The sequence below is a fragment of the Phocoena sinus genome, chromosome 10, assembly GCF_008692025.1.
Source record: "Phocoena sinus isolate mPhoSin1 chromosome 10, mPhoSin1.pri, whole genome shotgun sequence".
NCBI classification, from domain to species: domain Eukaryota; kingdom Metazoa; phylum Chordata; class Mammalia; order Artiodactyla; family Phocoenidae; genus Phocoena; species Phocoena sinus.
Genome location: NC_045772.1, coordinates 7,766,723 through 7,780,888, shown reverse-complemented (window position 1 = coordinate 7,780,888; position 14,166 = coordinate 7,766,723). Strand labels below are relative to the sequence as shown.

General features: G+C 40.7%; 1 protein-coding gene across 1 annotated transcript in view; it reads left to right on the top strand.

Annotated features, from left to right (window-relative positions):
• Positions 1-14,166, top strand: part of EP300 (E1A binding protein p300) — a 75,087-nt gene that overhangs the window by 42,360 nt on the left and 18,561 nt on the right. Inside the window, exons 11-20 of the mRNA XM_032644610.1 lie at positions 2,030-2,107; positions 2,570-2,679; positions 4,302-4,439; positions 4,705-5,142; positions 6,556-6,735; positions 6,957-7,101; positions 9,221-9,339; positions 10,537-10,776; positions 11,198-11,286; positions 13,319-13,399. Coding sequence (XP_032500501.1) covers positions 2,030-2,107; positions 2,570-2,679; positions 4,302-4,439; positions 4,705-5,142; positions 6,556-6,735; positions 6,957-7,101; positions 9,221-9,339; positions 10,537-10,776; positions 11,198-11,286; positions 13,319-13,399 — 1,618 coding nt within the window. The remainder of the gene's footprint in view (positions 1-2,029; positions 2,108-2,569; positions 2,680-4,301; positions 4,440-4,704; positions 5,143-6,555; positions 6,736-6,956; positions 7,102-9,220; positions 9,340-10,536; positions 10,777-11,197; positions 11,287-13,318; positions 13,400-14,166) is intronic.

The window sequence follows — 14,166 nt, the reverse complement described above, 5'->3', positions numbered from 1 at the left end:
CTAAACAATATGTTACTTACGTTGTCACACTTTCTTCTTGACCCAATATGTTCAAAGTCTAAGAACTGTTTATTTTTTAGAAGCATCATTTGAAATTCATCTTGACAGTTTCAGCCTTCTTGACCTAATGAATTAACTGGATAGCCAAGATGATCATGCATTCCATTATTCATTTATTGATTCATTACTAGGTTCCAAGCAGTGAAATATGGTGTGGGTACACAACGGTGAGGAAGAATACAGGCTACTTAAATGATGTGTGAAAGGCTATGATAGGGAAAACCTATGTTTCTTGAGTCAGGGAAAACTGGCTACCTATAGATAGTGCCAAATGAGCCAGCAGGTACCAACTCTTAGGCCATTAGTGGATTATAAGTGGGCTGAGAAATTCACCCCCCACAGGCCTTGAAGTAGTCAAATGGAGAACTTTTAGCAGCCTCGTTTGTTAACTGCAGTGTTGTGCTAGATATATTTTCTCATTGAGCCATGATGTGAAAAGAATTGAGAATAGCATTTCTGGCAGAGGGAACAGCATACACAGAGGCCCCACTAGCAAGGGAAAATGCAGGTATTTTTTGAGTAGGTATGAGTACAATTGTTCAGAAACAAAGTCAAGACTAGAGTTGTGGACACTGCCTCAGTGCTAATGGTTTGAACTAGGGCAGTAACTAAGATACAGAGACAAGTAGACAAATTTGAGATACTTGGGTGTGGTAGAATTTACTTGAATTCTTCAGAAATTTGAGCCAAGTTAAAAGTTTATCAGATGTTAAACTGTAGTGTTACGTTAAAATAAAAACAGGATGGTACTGGTGCAGTAGGGTAGGGACAAATATTAGTGGAACGGAGTAGCCCTAAGTATGTGTTTATAGGCTGAGATTCCTGTCTTACCCCATACACAGGAATTAATTGTAGAAGAATCCAAATTTTTTAAACTTTAAACCAAAAAATCAAAAGTACTACAGAGAATACTGAAGCAAATATAAAATGAAATGAGAAAGGTCTCTAAAGTAAATACTACCTGGTAGCTTTTTTTTTAATGAATTTATTTATTATTTATTGTTTCTGGCTGCGTTGGGTCTTTGTTGCTGCTTCATTGCTTTTCTCTAGTTGCAGCGAGCAGGGGCCACTCCTCATTGCAGTGTGCAAGCTTCTCATTGCGGTGACTTCTCTTGTTGTGGAGCACGGGCTCTAGGCACACGGGCTTCAGTAGTTGTGGCACACGGGCTCAGTAGCTGTGGCTCGAGGGCGCTAGAGCGCAGGCTCAGTAGTTGTGGCACACAGGCTCAGTTGCTCCGCAGCATGTGGGATCTTCCCAGGCCAGGGCTCGAACCCGTGTCACCTGCATTGGCAGGCGGATTCCCAACCACTGCGCCACCAAAGAAGCCCTACCTGGAAGCTTTAAAGAAAGAAGAAAAAAACGGAAGATACCATAAACATAATTAGTGAGCAAACCAAGGAAACTATTTTCATATTAAAAGTGCTAGTTTCCTTAATATACATTTAGAGTATATACATATGTATATTTTCATCATTCTTAGTTATTTCTATTTTTGTATTTGTTTTAAGAGCTGCGTGATGAGATAAAGTGCAGTGTAATATGTATTATTTAAAGTCTGTTCACAGTGGGCTTGTATGCATAAAAACACATTATTGGGGTACATAGTCAAACCTGGTGACTGGACAGAATCTGTGGCTATTGTCTGTAGAGGTATTCTTCATACCAATGAAATAATCAGTCTTGATCAAATAACAGCATATTAAATGCTGTATTAGTCTGTTTAAATATGAGCTTTTATATTATTGTCCTGTCAGTGCTGAAAGCACCCTGGTTCATAAAGAAATGTACTAAAACCATTTGGAGGCATTTTCTTGTGTTCCAGAAATAACATTTTCTTCAGGTTCCTGTCTGGTTCATAGCTTTATTTTTTTGATATTCAGACTGAATTCTGTAAGTTATACTTTAGTTTTTAAAGGGGAATGGCTGCCTAAAAGATGCATTTCTAACCATTTCTGTATTCCATCCTAGATGGCCCTCTACCTGATCCATCTATGATCCGTGGCAGTGTGCCAAACCAGATGATGCCTCGGATAACTCCACAACCTGGTAAATTATGAGGGAAATCGGTGTACTTAACCATGGCTTTTTTCTAACAGAGTTCCTAGTGTATTACAAGATTACACCTGCCGCAGGCCAGCAGCAGCTGTCATAATTACCTGCCTGAGAAATCAGAAAGCCTTTTATTAGAGTAGGAGCCCAGGGAGGAAGGAAGGGTGAAGAGCAGATTGGCTGACAGGTCAAGGGGCAAAAGACATTAAATGATCAAGCATCCATTTTAAAAACAACTAGCCAAGATGAAATTTATTCCAGATTGTAAAATTTGGTTCAGAGACCATACAATCATTAACAGTGCCCTTCTGTGGCTGCTGTGAATTAAACAGAGATTCACAGTTGGAAGCAGGTGCCTTTCTTTGTCCTGATACAGTGACATAGAATCATAAATAAGAACTCTTTTATTCTCCAATTACATGAAGGTGTTCAGATCTAATATTTTACACTTACTCACAGGTTTGAATCAATTTGGCCAGATGAGTATGCCCCAGCCCCCTATTGGACCCCGGCAAACCTCTCCTCTTCAGCACCATGGACAGTTAGCTCAACCTGGAACTCTCAACCCGGTAAGTTTGACCTCTGAGTAATCTTTGGCCTTTACTTGACATTTTTAAAATCCTTTTTTCTTTCAGAGAACAAATTCTCACACTTGCTTAAACAGCTAACTATACATAATTAATTCTTAACGCTGATTTTTTTCTATAATTCTGTTGTATTTGCCCTTAATATAGACATGATTAAATAATTAAAACTAAACCATATACCACAATTAGGCAGAGAATACTAAAGTCCTTAATTTTCACCTACCTTTTTTACCTGTATGCGTTGTTTTTAGAAATTTATCCTACAGAAATAATTCTTGAGATACTAAAAGGATATAATTTGAAGGGCTTCCCTGGTGGCGCAGTGGTTGAGAGTCCGCCTGCTGATGAGAGGACACGGGTTCGTGCCCCGGTCGGGGAAGATCCCACATTCTGTGGAGCAGCTAGGCCTGTGAGCCATGGCCGCTGAGCCTGCGCGTCCGGAGCCTGTGCTCTGCAACGGGAGAGGCCTGCGTACCGCAAAAAAAAAAAAAAAAAAGATATAATTTGAAGAAAATTCATATTAAGGATGCTACGTTATGTACTGTGTTTTAGGAAAAGGTCATAGCCTGAATGTACTGTAAGGGATTATGTTTAAATTACAGTACATCTGTAAATTGGAATGCTTCATAAGCAATAATTTCAGAATTTATATGATGGCATGACAGGTGTTTACAGCTTTAAGTGGGAAAAGCAGGTGTCTAAAGTATATTTATTATAGGATCCTGTATCGTTAAGGACTTTCTTGATTATAATTCATATAAAATAAACACTAAAAGAAAGATTTCCTTCCAAATACTGTTCATATATAGTCACAGTACTAGAAAGCTTGTAAGAACAGCCAGTCGCCACTGCCTGGAGTCTCAGTGTTGAGTAGTCTGCATACTTTGACACAGTCATCTCTCTTCCATAATGCCTCTCTTCCCCAAACACAGAACCTACCCAGGCAGAAAACTGTCAAGGGTGATGGAGGGGCAGTTGCCTGATTTTAGAGAGTGGAGAAGATGGCCTCTGAGCATCTCACTGCTCCTTGTGCAAATTCTAAACCTGTCATCCAGCTTTCAATATTGTCCCCAACCCTTACCCTGCCTCTCAGAGTTAGTTAGTACTACCAATTGTTAAGCCTTTTTGGAGTTGTCTAGTACCAGTCTGCTGTGTTTAATGAGGGGTCTTATTCATTTTAACCTATGAAACAAATACCTTTCTTAGACTTTGAAGTTCCTGGCCTTTGGTATCCATAATTACTCACTATGGAGTCTTATAGTTTGTGCTTTAACAATACCACCTACGTAAACAAAGACCTCATGAAATTGTGATTCGCTCTCCTCACTTATAAAACAAACGGAGTGTATAGGTAGTTACCTATGTACCTCGTTCTAGATGCATTTGTGGAATTTCTTGACGATGGGCTTGGGTAAGCTGTGAGGCTGTTCTCCATTATCTTGGCATGAGCGTCAGCTGTTGTAGCACCACTTTCTTCCTTTCCTACCCCACCCTCCCCATAGCAGAGCCAGAGCAATTGGTAATTCCAGCTATAGTAGAATAACTGAAAAAAAGCAATTTGGTGCTCTGTGTTTTTTTGTTTTTGTTTTTGTATGTGTGTACAGCCTATGGGCTATGGGCCTCGCATGCAGCAGCCTTCCAGCCAGAGCCAGTTCCTTCCTCAGACTCAGTTCTCAACACAGGGAATGAATGTAACAAATATGCCTTTGGCTCCGTCTGGCAGTCAAGCACCAGTGTCTCAAGTATGTCTCACAAATGGGTTTTTTGTTGTTGTTGTTTTTTTAAACTTGTTTCCGTGATTCCTGGAACTTCTCTTAATTTGGGTTTTTACAGAGAAGGGTGACAGCAAGTAATGGGTGGAAATAGATGATTAAGCTTTTAATAAGAACAGTTATGGACATGGTATTCTGAACATGAAAGGATTACTAAGTCTACTTAATTACATACTGTATTGATTGGATTTTCAATTGTGTTCTGAATTGCGTCTTATGTTTTTCATTTTAACAGGCACAAATGTCCAGTTCTTCCTGCCCTGTGAACTCTCCTATAATGCCTCCTGGGTCTCAAGGGAGCCACATTCACTGTCCCCCTCTCCCTCAACCAGCTCTGCATCAGAACTCACCCTCACCTGTACCTAGTCGTACCCCAACCCCTCACCACACTCCCCCAAGCATAGGGGCTCAGCAGCCACCAGCAACAGCAATTCCAGCCCCTGTTCCTACACCTCCAGCCATGCCACCTGGGCCACAGTCCCAGGCTCTACATCCTCCTCCAAGACAGACGCCTACACCGCCACCAACACAACTTCCTCCCCAAGTGCAGCCTTCACTTCCTGCTGCTCCTTCAGTTGACCAGGCGCAGCAGCAGCCTCTGTCCCAGCAGAGTACAGCAGCCTCTGTGCCCACCCCGACAGCGCCACTGTTGCCTCCGCAGCCGGCAACTCCAGTAAGCAGAGATGGGGCTTTAAGCAGGATCGTGTCAGCTGTGCTGTAGTTTTACACTGCTTCTGTGCTGTTTCTTTCTTCTTTTCTCCCTTTTTTTTTTTGGCCGCATTACACGGTTTGTGGGATCTTAGTTCCCCAACCAGGGATCCTGGCCCGGGCCCACGGCAGTGACAGTGCCGAGTCCTAATCACTGGACTGCCAGGGAATTCTCTGTGCTGTTTCTCTTCTGTGTTGTTTCTTCTCTTATTGTCGTCTCCGCAGTTAGACTAGAATCTGTTTATAGTTACAGACCTTCTTTCTCTTTTTTCTTGCTGTCGTACCTAACATAGGAGGAGCTCAAAAGATTTTGTTTAGATCGTATGTTGACCATGGTCATGTTGTATTACGAGGCTCGAAGGCATGTAAGGAGAGGTGACAAAGGGAGAGCATCGACAATACATTTAATACCCCACGTGAATTTTACAGATATTTAAAGAATTTTTTCATACAGTATGAACTGATGTACTCAAGAGCAAATGAACAAAATCATCGATTTATGAGTGTCTGTGGTACTAGCCAAAGTTAGAAAATTCATCATGTAAGAGATAGAAAACTACAGGCCTGAAACAAACCGGTAGCTTCCTTGTGAAAGGCTTGTTATCTATATAGTAGAGATCCAAATGCACATTTAATACTTGCATCCTTACTAGTAGAACTCTATGTGTCACAATCTAAAACTTTCTGCTTGATCACTGATACTAATATTTCAGTTCTCTGTCATACTGGCAAACTGAGGATCCCCATGAGTTATAGCTACTTCATAAAACGTTGCTTATCCATGACTGGTTCATCTTAGCTTCTGATACGTAAGGAAAGGCAGGATGCAGAAAGGAAACTTAATTCTATGTAGGATAGTTTCTGGAAATACTAATTTCTCATTATGAGATATCTTATTGGAAGACAGGGGAAAAACACATTGCTCGTTATCCCATTAGAGTGTGATGATTCAAAACAGCTGCTTATTGTGGGAGTTCATAGTATTCTCTCTACTTTCCTGTACATTTGAAACCTTTTCTAATGAGAAGTTTAAAAGAAAAGATTGCCAGTCATCCTTGTTCTCTTTCCATTTTTCTATAAACATGAACTCCTCTGAGGTAGTCATTTCTGAAACCCCCCTCCCAGGCACACTGCCACAGAATGAGTTACTGAAGAAACAGTTGCCTACTCTTTTATCTACAACCAGCCAAACCTATATTTGCAAGTCCTCAGTCTCCTATTCTTGAGTGTAATTTACTTCAAGGGGGCAAAATAGGTTGAGTAAGTGAAAGCACCATCAGTGGGTGTAATGACACTAGCCTAAAGATAGGTAGTTAATCATGCCATCTTGTTGTGTGTAATAGGCAAACTTTTTGTTTTTCCCCCTCTTTCTACCCAGCTTTCCCAGCCAGCTGTAAGCATCGAAGGTCAGGTATCAAACCCTCCATCTACTAGTAGCACGGAAGTGAATTCTCAGGCCATTCCTGAGAAGCAGCCTTCACAGGAAGTGAAAATGGAGGCTAAAATGGAAGTGGATGCACCAGAACCAGCAGATACTCAGCCAGAGGATATTCCAGAGGTGAGACTAGGGCAGTTACTGCTGTTGTTTGGTTAGGACCTCTGTCTAGGAACTCAAACATGTTACAGGAAAGTATTCTATAATTAGGTCTTATTTTATTGATTTCCATATGAAAAAGGGTCTTCAGCTACATCCACAGGGGAGAGTAAGTAAGATAATGATGTTATTGCTTCTCAGTTACATGTCTTTAGAAAACCAAAAATTCCTACCTTGCCTTTTAGACTAAAGCAGAAGACTGTAAAGTGGAACCTACAGAAACAGAAGAGAGAGGCACTGAATTAAAAACTGAAACAAAAGAGGAGGAAGACCAGCCAAGTACTTCAGCAGCCCAGTCATCTCCAGCCCCAGGACAGTCAAAAAAGAAGAGTGAGTCTCTTAGGCTCTGTTTGTGGAGACAGAGTAAAAACCAAAGACCTTAGTAGAGTGAGATTGGATTTCTTGGGCCTTGGAATTGAATTTTAATGTGATTTCATTAAGCTTGGAGCCCTTGGCCTGGTCTCTTCATTATTGCTAATGTTGGAGAAGAATTTTTCTTTCCTTTAGGTATATGTGCATCCTACAGTCACTGGGTGGCTAACAATTTCTCAAATTTATCTTTGTTAGAGGACAGAAATTATTAAATAATATTCTTGACTAAAATGCAGGAAATAATAGCAATAATAATATTTTTTGTTAACCTGCTGTGCACCAGGCACTGTGCTACAACCTGCCATGTCTCATCTAAGAACTTCACAGCCCCTCTGTGAGGTTGCTGATCACTGTTTTACAGGCAGGAAAACTGAGGCTCAGCAAGGTCAAGTAACACTTCCCAGCTCACTTAGCCCAGGCAGGCTGATTCAGAGTCTCTGCTCTGAACCACACTACTGAATATTAATGAGTCAAGCCAAGCAAGCAGCAATGCTTAGCAGAGAGTGTTAAACAATTCCCACAGAAATTAGTTTACTAACTAGTTTAGGACTGGAACTTCTCGTGGCTCTAGTGACCCCTTCAGTGGCACAGGTAGGACTTATCTCAAAGAGGAATCTGCTGGCTCCTGAAGATGACGTATACAAAAGTGCTCCATGAATACAATATACTTTAAAATGATGGGGTTAAAGAATTATTTTCATTTAACAATAAGGTTGTTGGGACTTCCCTGGCGGTCCTGTGGTTAAGACTCCACGCTTCTACTGCAGGGGCATGGGTTTGATCCCCCGCGGGTCGGGGAAGTAAGATCCTGCATGTGCATGGCATGGCCAATGAATGAATGAATAAATATTTGTTATATATGGAGATGTTATTTTGATCTAGGCTGCAACAAACCCAATCTTAATATTAGGAATCTGCTTTTAAAACAGCTAATCTCACAAATTTGCTCAAAGCACAACAAAGTATGAGACAAAGAAGATTCTCCCGTCTGTCTGATTTTTTTTCATGTCAGCCCCCACCATGTGGTGAAAAAATACTCAAGGTACTGACAGATATACCCCCTTGAAGATAAAATTAATTTGTAAATAGAAGAAATAATAAGGCCTCTCTGCTCAGACTGATTCGAAGCTCAAACTGGACCCTTAATGGCCAGCTTCTTAAATGGTAGTTTAAATTAATTCCATTTGGGACATGCCAGCAAATCTTTCCTGACTTTTGGGAGACATACTGAGAACACATTTGAGCATAATTTGATCAACTGAGTCCATCATTCTGGCAATAACAATTTAGTTCTTTCTTTAGACTGAAACCTAACATTTGCCATTAATATAGTAAATACGTCTTCTGCTGAAGCTCTAAAACATCAAACATTTCAATGGACTCTTGGCCTTCAGTGGCTCTGATTCCTTTGGCGATAAGACAATACCAGGTCTAATTTCTGACTTCTTACATGCTGATACCAGGAAGGAGGGCTTCTTCCATTCTTGCTTCACAGCATCCCCCGCCTGTCGTATCTTTTGGAACATTCTGACAAGTCTTCTCATAAATTTTTGGAAGGCTTAGCATTCTGTTTCTACTTGGTCAAGACTATCTTAACTGGGTTTCTGACTGAGAAATTATCTGAGCCATGAAAGGTATTTAAAGGTGACTAGACAAGATGGATTTTTTTTTTTTTTTTTTTTTTTTTTTTTTTTTTTTTGTGGTACGCGGGCCTCTCACTGTTGTGGCCTCTCCCGTTGCGGAGCACAGGCTCCAGATGGGCAGGCTCAGCGGCCATGGCTCACGGATCTAGCCGCTCCATGGCATGTGGGATCTTCCCGGACCGGGGCATGAACCCGTGTCCCCTGCATCGGCAGGCGGACTCTCAACCACTGCGCCACCAGGGAAGCCCCTCGACAAGGTGTTATAAAGGATCTCTCTGAACCAGGAAATAGAAACACCCTTAGTGATATTTCATGGGGACAATGTAGAGAATTTTGTGTTTTCTGAGTCTTAAGATATATTTTATAGTTTCGACTTGAACTTTTTTTCCTCTTTTGCTTAATTGGTAACTAATTTCAAATATACTCTTCTTAAGTTTTCAAACCTGAAGAGTTACGACAGGCACTGATGCCGACATTGGAGGCACTTTACCGACAGGATCCAGAATCCCTTCCCTTTCGTCAACCTGTGGACCCCCAGCTTCTAGGAATCCCTGTAAGTATATGGTGGTACTTCTCTTTTCTTTTAAAATTCGTTAACAGCTTTATTCGGATACAGTTCACATATTGTACAAATCACCCATTTAAAGTGCACAGTTTAATGGTTTTTGTGTATTAACAGAATTGTGCAGTTATCACCACAGTCAGTTTTGGATGATTTTCATCACCCCAAAAAAGAAACCCCATTTCCATAAGCAGTCACTCCCCATTTCCACCTACAGCCCCTACTACCAACCAACTGCTGATCTGCCTTCTGCCTCTGTGGATTTGTCTCTTCTGGACATTTCATCAAAGAGAGTCTTACAGTATGTGGTTCTTTGTGACTGGGTTCTTTCACTTAGCATAATGTTTTCAAAGTTTGTCCATATTGTAGCACAAATCAATAGTTCATTCCTTCTTACAGCCCAGCAATATTTCATCATATGGATGTGCATTCTCTTTATCCATTTATTAGTTGATAGACATGTGGGTTGTTTATACTTTTTGGCTGTTGGGGATAGCACACCTGTGAATGTTTACATACAAATTGGTGTGTGTATCTTTTTATTTCTCTTGGGTATATATCTAAGAGTGAGATTGCTGGATCATATGGTTTATTTATTTTTATCACTTGAGTAGCAGTAGTTCATGATAGGAAAGATAGATCCAAATTAGCTTCATCTGCTTTTGAAGTTGCCTTTATATACCAGGCTGCCGGGAGGTTTCATTTGAGTATTTTAAGTTGTATTGGGTAAGTCATTGGAGTGCTTCGAGGGGCAAAAATCTGTTCGAATCTTTTTTTTTTTTCCTATATTTTTCTGTGGCCTTAGATAGATCACCAATATTTTCTGGGCTTAGTTTCATCTGTAGGCTGCATCTAGTACTAAAATGTGAAGGGTCTTTGATTTCTTGGTCTTTTAAGTTGATCACACATGTACTATGGTAAAGTATCTAGAATCGCTCCTGTAGGCGATCAGCTTGCTCCTACAAAATCTAGAGTAGTTGTTATTCTCTCTGCCCCTGGCTGCTTCATATCTCTGTAGACTAATGATTTTAAAAAGTGATGGGCATCGATTATTTCTTTGGAAATACAGACACATCAAAGACTCAACATTATCCAGAAAATTTATAATGATTATAGCAAGATATGCTGTGGACCTTGAATATAGTGAGACTTTTGGATAATGTTGTTTGGTGTCACTTGTCCTTCTAGGATTACTTTGATATTGTGAAGAGCCCCATGGATCTTTCTACTATCAAAAGGAAGTTAGACACTGGACAGTATCAGGAGCCCTGGCAGTATGTGGATGACATTTGGCTTATGTTCAACAATGCTTGGTTATATAATCGGAAAACATCACGGGTGTACAAATACTGCTCCAAGCTGTCTGAGGTCTTTGAACAAGAAATTGACCCAGTCATGCAAAGCCTTGGATACTGCTGTGGCAGAAAGGTAAGAAATGTTTGCACAGATAAGAACTGCATGGAAAACTTGCCAGTTAGAATCCTGAGTCATCAGATTGTAAGTTCATCTTGGGTAGGGACTTGGTCGTATTCACCTGTGGTGCACGGGGCGTGGCATGTACTAGTTTTCCTGTACATGGCAATTCACATTGAGCTCCTCTTGTCCTCTTCAGTTCTTTGGTAAATGGTGGAAGGATATGACTGTTAAGCTTACCTCAGAGTGGTGGAATAAAACAGTAGCAAACTAGATTAGTTTTAGTTCAGTGAACTGTCTTGGAAACTGAAATAACCCATTATAAGAGACATAATGAGAAGTAAGGCTTCACTAACTTCTGTTTCTGATTTACTTGCCAGTGTAAATATTTTAGCTTGCCCTTCAAACCATATTTAACAAATGGTTTCTTTTGCAGTTGGAGTTCTCTCCACAGACACTCTGTTGCTATGGCAAACAGTTATGCACAATCCCTCGTGATGCCACTTACTACAGTTACCAGAACAGGTAAGCTCGACCTGTGTGGACCATGGTCAGAGTGTCCGCGTGTCCAGGGAGTGCATGCGGATGGACCAGCACACATACAGTCATGGTTCATGTGTAACTTGCTTGAAAACAACTGTACAGCACAAGTTCTGGTATCAGTTGTCTGGGCCCTTATTTTTATAAGGCAGGAACCCAAGGCATTAAGAAGTTAAGCAACTTTTATGAGTTGGTAGCATACCTGGGATTACGTCCCAGGCCCCATGTTTTTTTCCCACTGTCCTTGTATAGCTCACCACAGCCTCAGGCAAAAACAAAAAAATTTCAAACTAATTGGTCTACTTCCCTGTGAAATTGCTGCCATCTATTGCCATTCCCAAAACCACCCAGAAAACTTTAACCAAAAGTTTCTTGGCCAGCTGTATCTTTTCGGAAATGTTTCCTTTTTGTGTGCAGCTGATACCTAAGTTTTTCTTGGAGTATGTAAACAAAGGATCCCAGGGTATTTGCTTTGCCTCTGTTGGGCACATTAAAGAGACCTCTGTACCAGACTGTTCCTTACAAAAATTTGCATATGACCATGGACGGTAGGCTTCTAATAAATTAGACACTTCTGCCTCATTTTCTCCTGCTCAAATAAGGGCTGTAATCACACAAATTGGATTTGCTAATCTATCTTAATCATGATTTGTCTCTTATTTTGTGTAATCAGCCAACAGTATAGCTGGCATGGGATGTAAATAAAAAAACAAGGCTGGACAGTCAATACTTTGATGACCCAAACCCATGGTGGTCGTTTTTTGCTGAACTTGTGTGCTACAGATGTATTTCTAGCTTTGAAAAAGTTACTTAAGCTTTTTGTTTTATTTACAAAAAGTTAGGTGCACTCCCCTAATGCTTTGTAGTCATAAGAATCTATAGTGTTTTACTCCTTAAAACCTAGGAAAAGGTTTTGGGGTTCAAGTTGTTCAAAAACACAAGTGACTGGGCTTCCCTGGTGGCGCAGTGGTTGAGAGTCCACCTGCCGAGGCAGGGGACACGGGTTCGTGCCCCGGTCTGGGAAGATCCCACATGCCACGGAGCACCTGGGCCTGTGAGCCATGGCCATGGAGTCTGTGCGTCCGGAGCCTGTGCTCCGCAACGGGAGAGGCCAGAACAGTGAGAGGCCCGTGTACCGCAAAAAAAAAAAAAAAGCAAGTGGCAGCTGGCATGCTATAATCTCATGCTATAATCTTGGCATTTATGTACCTTTTTCGGATTTTAAGCACCAATCTACAACGCCCAGGAATATATAATCATGTATCTGCATACACCACTGCCTTTTCCCTCTTAAACTATGTCAGTTGGTGGCTACAATCAGTATTTAACTGCTTGTGCAGACTTTTTATTGTAATTATGTGGCTTCCTTGGGATCAAAAGGGAATTTGGGGTGTTTTTTCAGACCACAGTTGTTTCTAGATGATTGTTTCCTGGTACTGTATCCATAGTGGATTTTTTTCTTTGGAAGTGGGGAGGGTTTTTTCTTCGCTATGTTTAGGTAATAGAATAGTAGTTCTTCTCTGCACAGTATATTTATCCTACTTTCGATTATTTGCATCAAGTAGCATAAATTACTAAAATGAAAGGGTGTAGGTCTGTGTGAGACTTGTTTGTTTTATTTGCTGTAATCATTTGCTACTTGTGATCCCATTGAGATATTTAATGCTAATCTGTGCTTTGCCTTGGCTTTCTGCTTTGTGTTGTCTTGTCTTGCTTTTATGTTTTTTGTTGTCCTGCAATCCCTCATTTCTTCGTTTGTTTTGTGTTTTTTTTTTTTCCTCCCTCATGCTTGTCGTTGTCTGCACTTGGCTTTGATTGCAAAAAACAAAAACCAAAAACAAAACCCAAACTGTGGTGCCCATAAATCTGCATCATTGAATGTCCTTGTCGCCGTTGATGACCTGCTCTCTGCTCCCGTCCCCCTCTTGGCCTGCTGTGATTGGTGGCTTCGTTGCTTGGCTTGGGCTGTGTTGTGTGAACGGAACAGTTCACCCCAGTATGGCCTTCTTGCCGACAGGTATCATTTCTGTGAGAAGTGTTTCAATGAAATCCAAGGGGAGAGCGTTTCTTTGGGGGATGACCCTTCCCAGCCTCAAACGTAAGTAACTATATTATTTTGGAAAGTACTCTCTTATTTCTCAGTTTGTTGTCAGGTGATTATGCTCAGGCTTCTAAGTGGTCTTGGGTTATGCTGTCCAGTATCGTATAGCCACAGGTAGCTATTTAAATTCAAATTAATTCAAAGTAAATAAAATTTTAAATTCCCAATTTCAGTTACTCAGTAGACAATCTGTGGCTAGTGGCTGCCATATTGGTCAGCACAGATAGAGAACGTTTCCATCATAGCAGTGAGTTGTGTCGGTACTGATCTAGGGAATACATCAATATTGGATGGTCATTTTAGATATATTTCTTCTATAGGGAAATAATCAGCTTCTCCTAAAAAGTGAAAGGCTGTAGTGCAAGGGAACTTCATTGTTAACTGTTTTGAGTTTGAGAGGAATTGAACAACTATAACCACCTTACAGCCTTCTCATAAAGGTTAACGATACCAAAGTCATTATAATCGTCAAGTGTCATTTAACATCATTAGGGGTTTAGGAGTTTGTGAGAGTGATTTACTAGAAAGAGACTTGGTTGGACTTTCACAATCTCGCATGCTCTTGTGGTTTGGTAAATGCCAAGAAAAATTTTTAAACATAGCCTAAACTGCCTCATAGTACTTCTAAGATTTAGTTTACACACACAAATTTGGACTGTTTTAAGAAGAAAGAACTATGTGGTGTCCTTTTAATATTCTTCAGCTTCTTCTCTTCCGGTTTAACCTATAACAAACAGTCAGTTCAGAACATTTCCCCAAAAAGT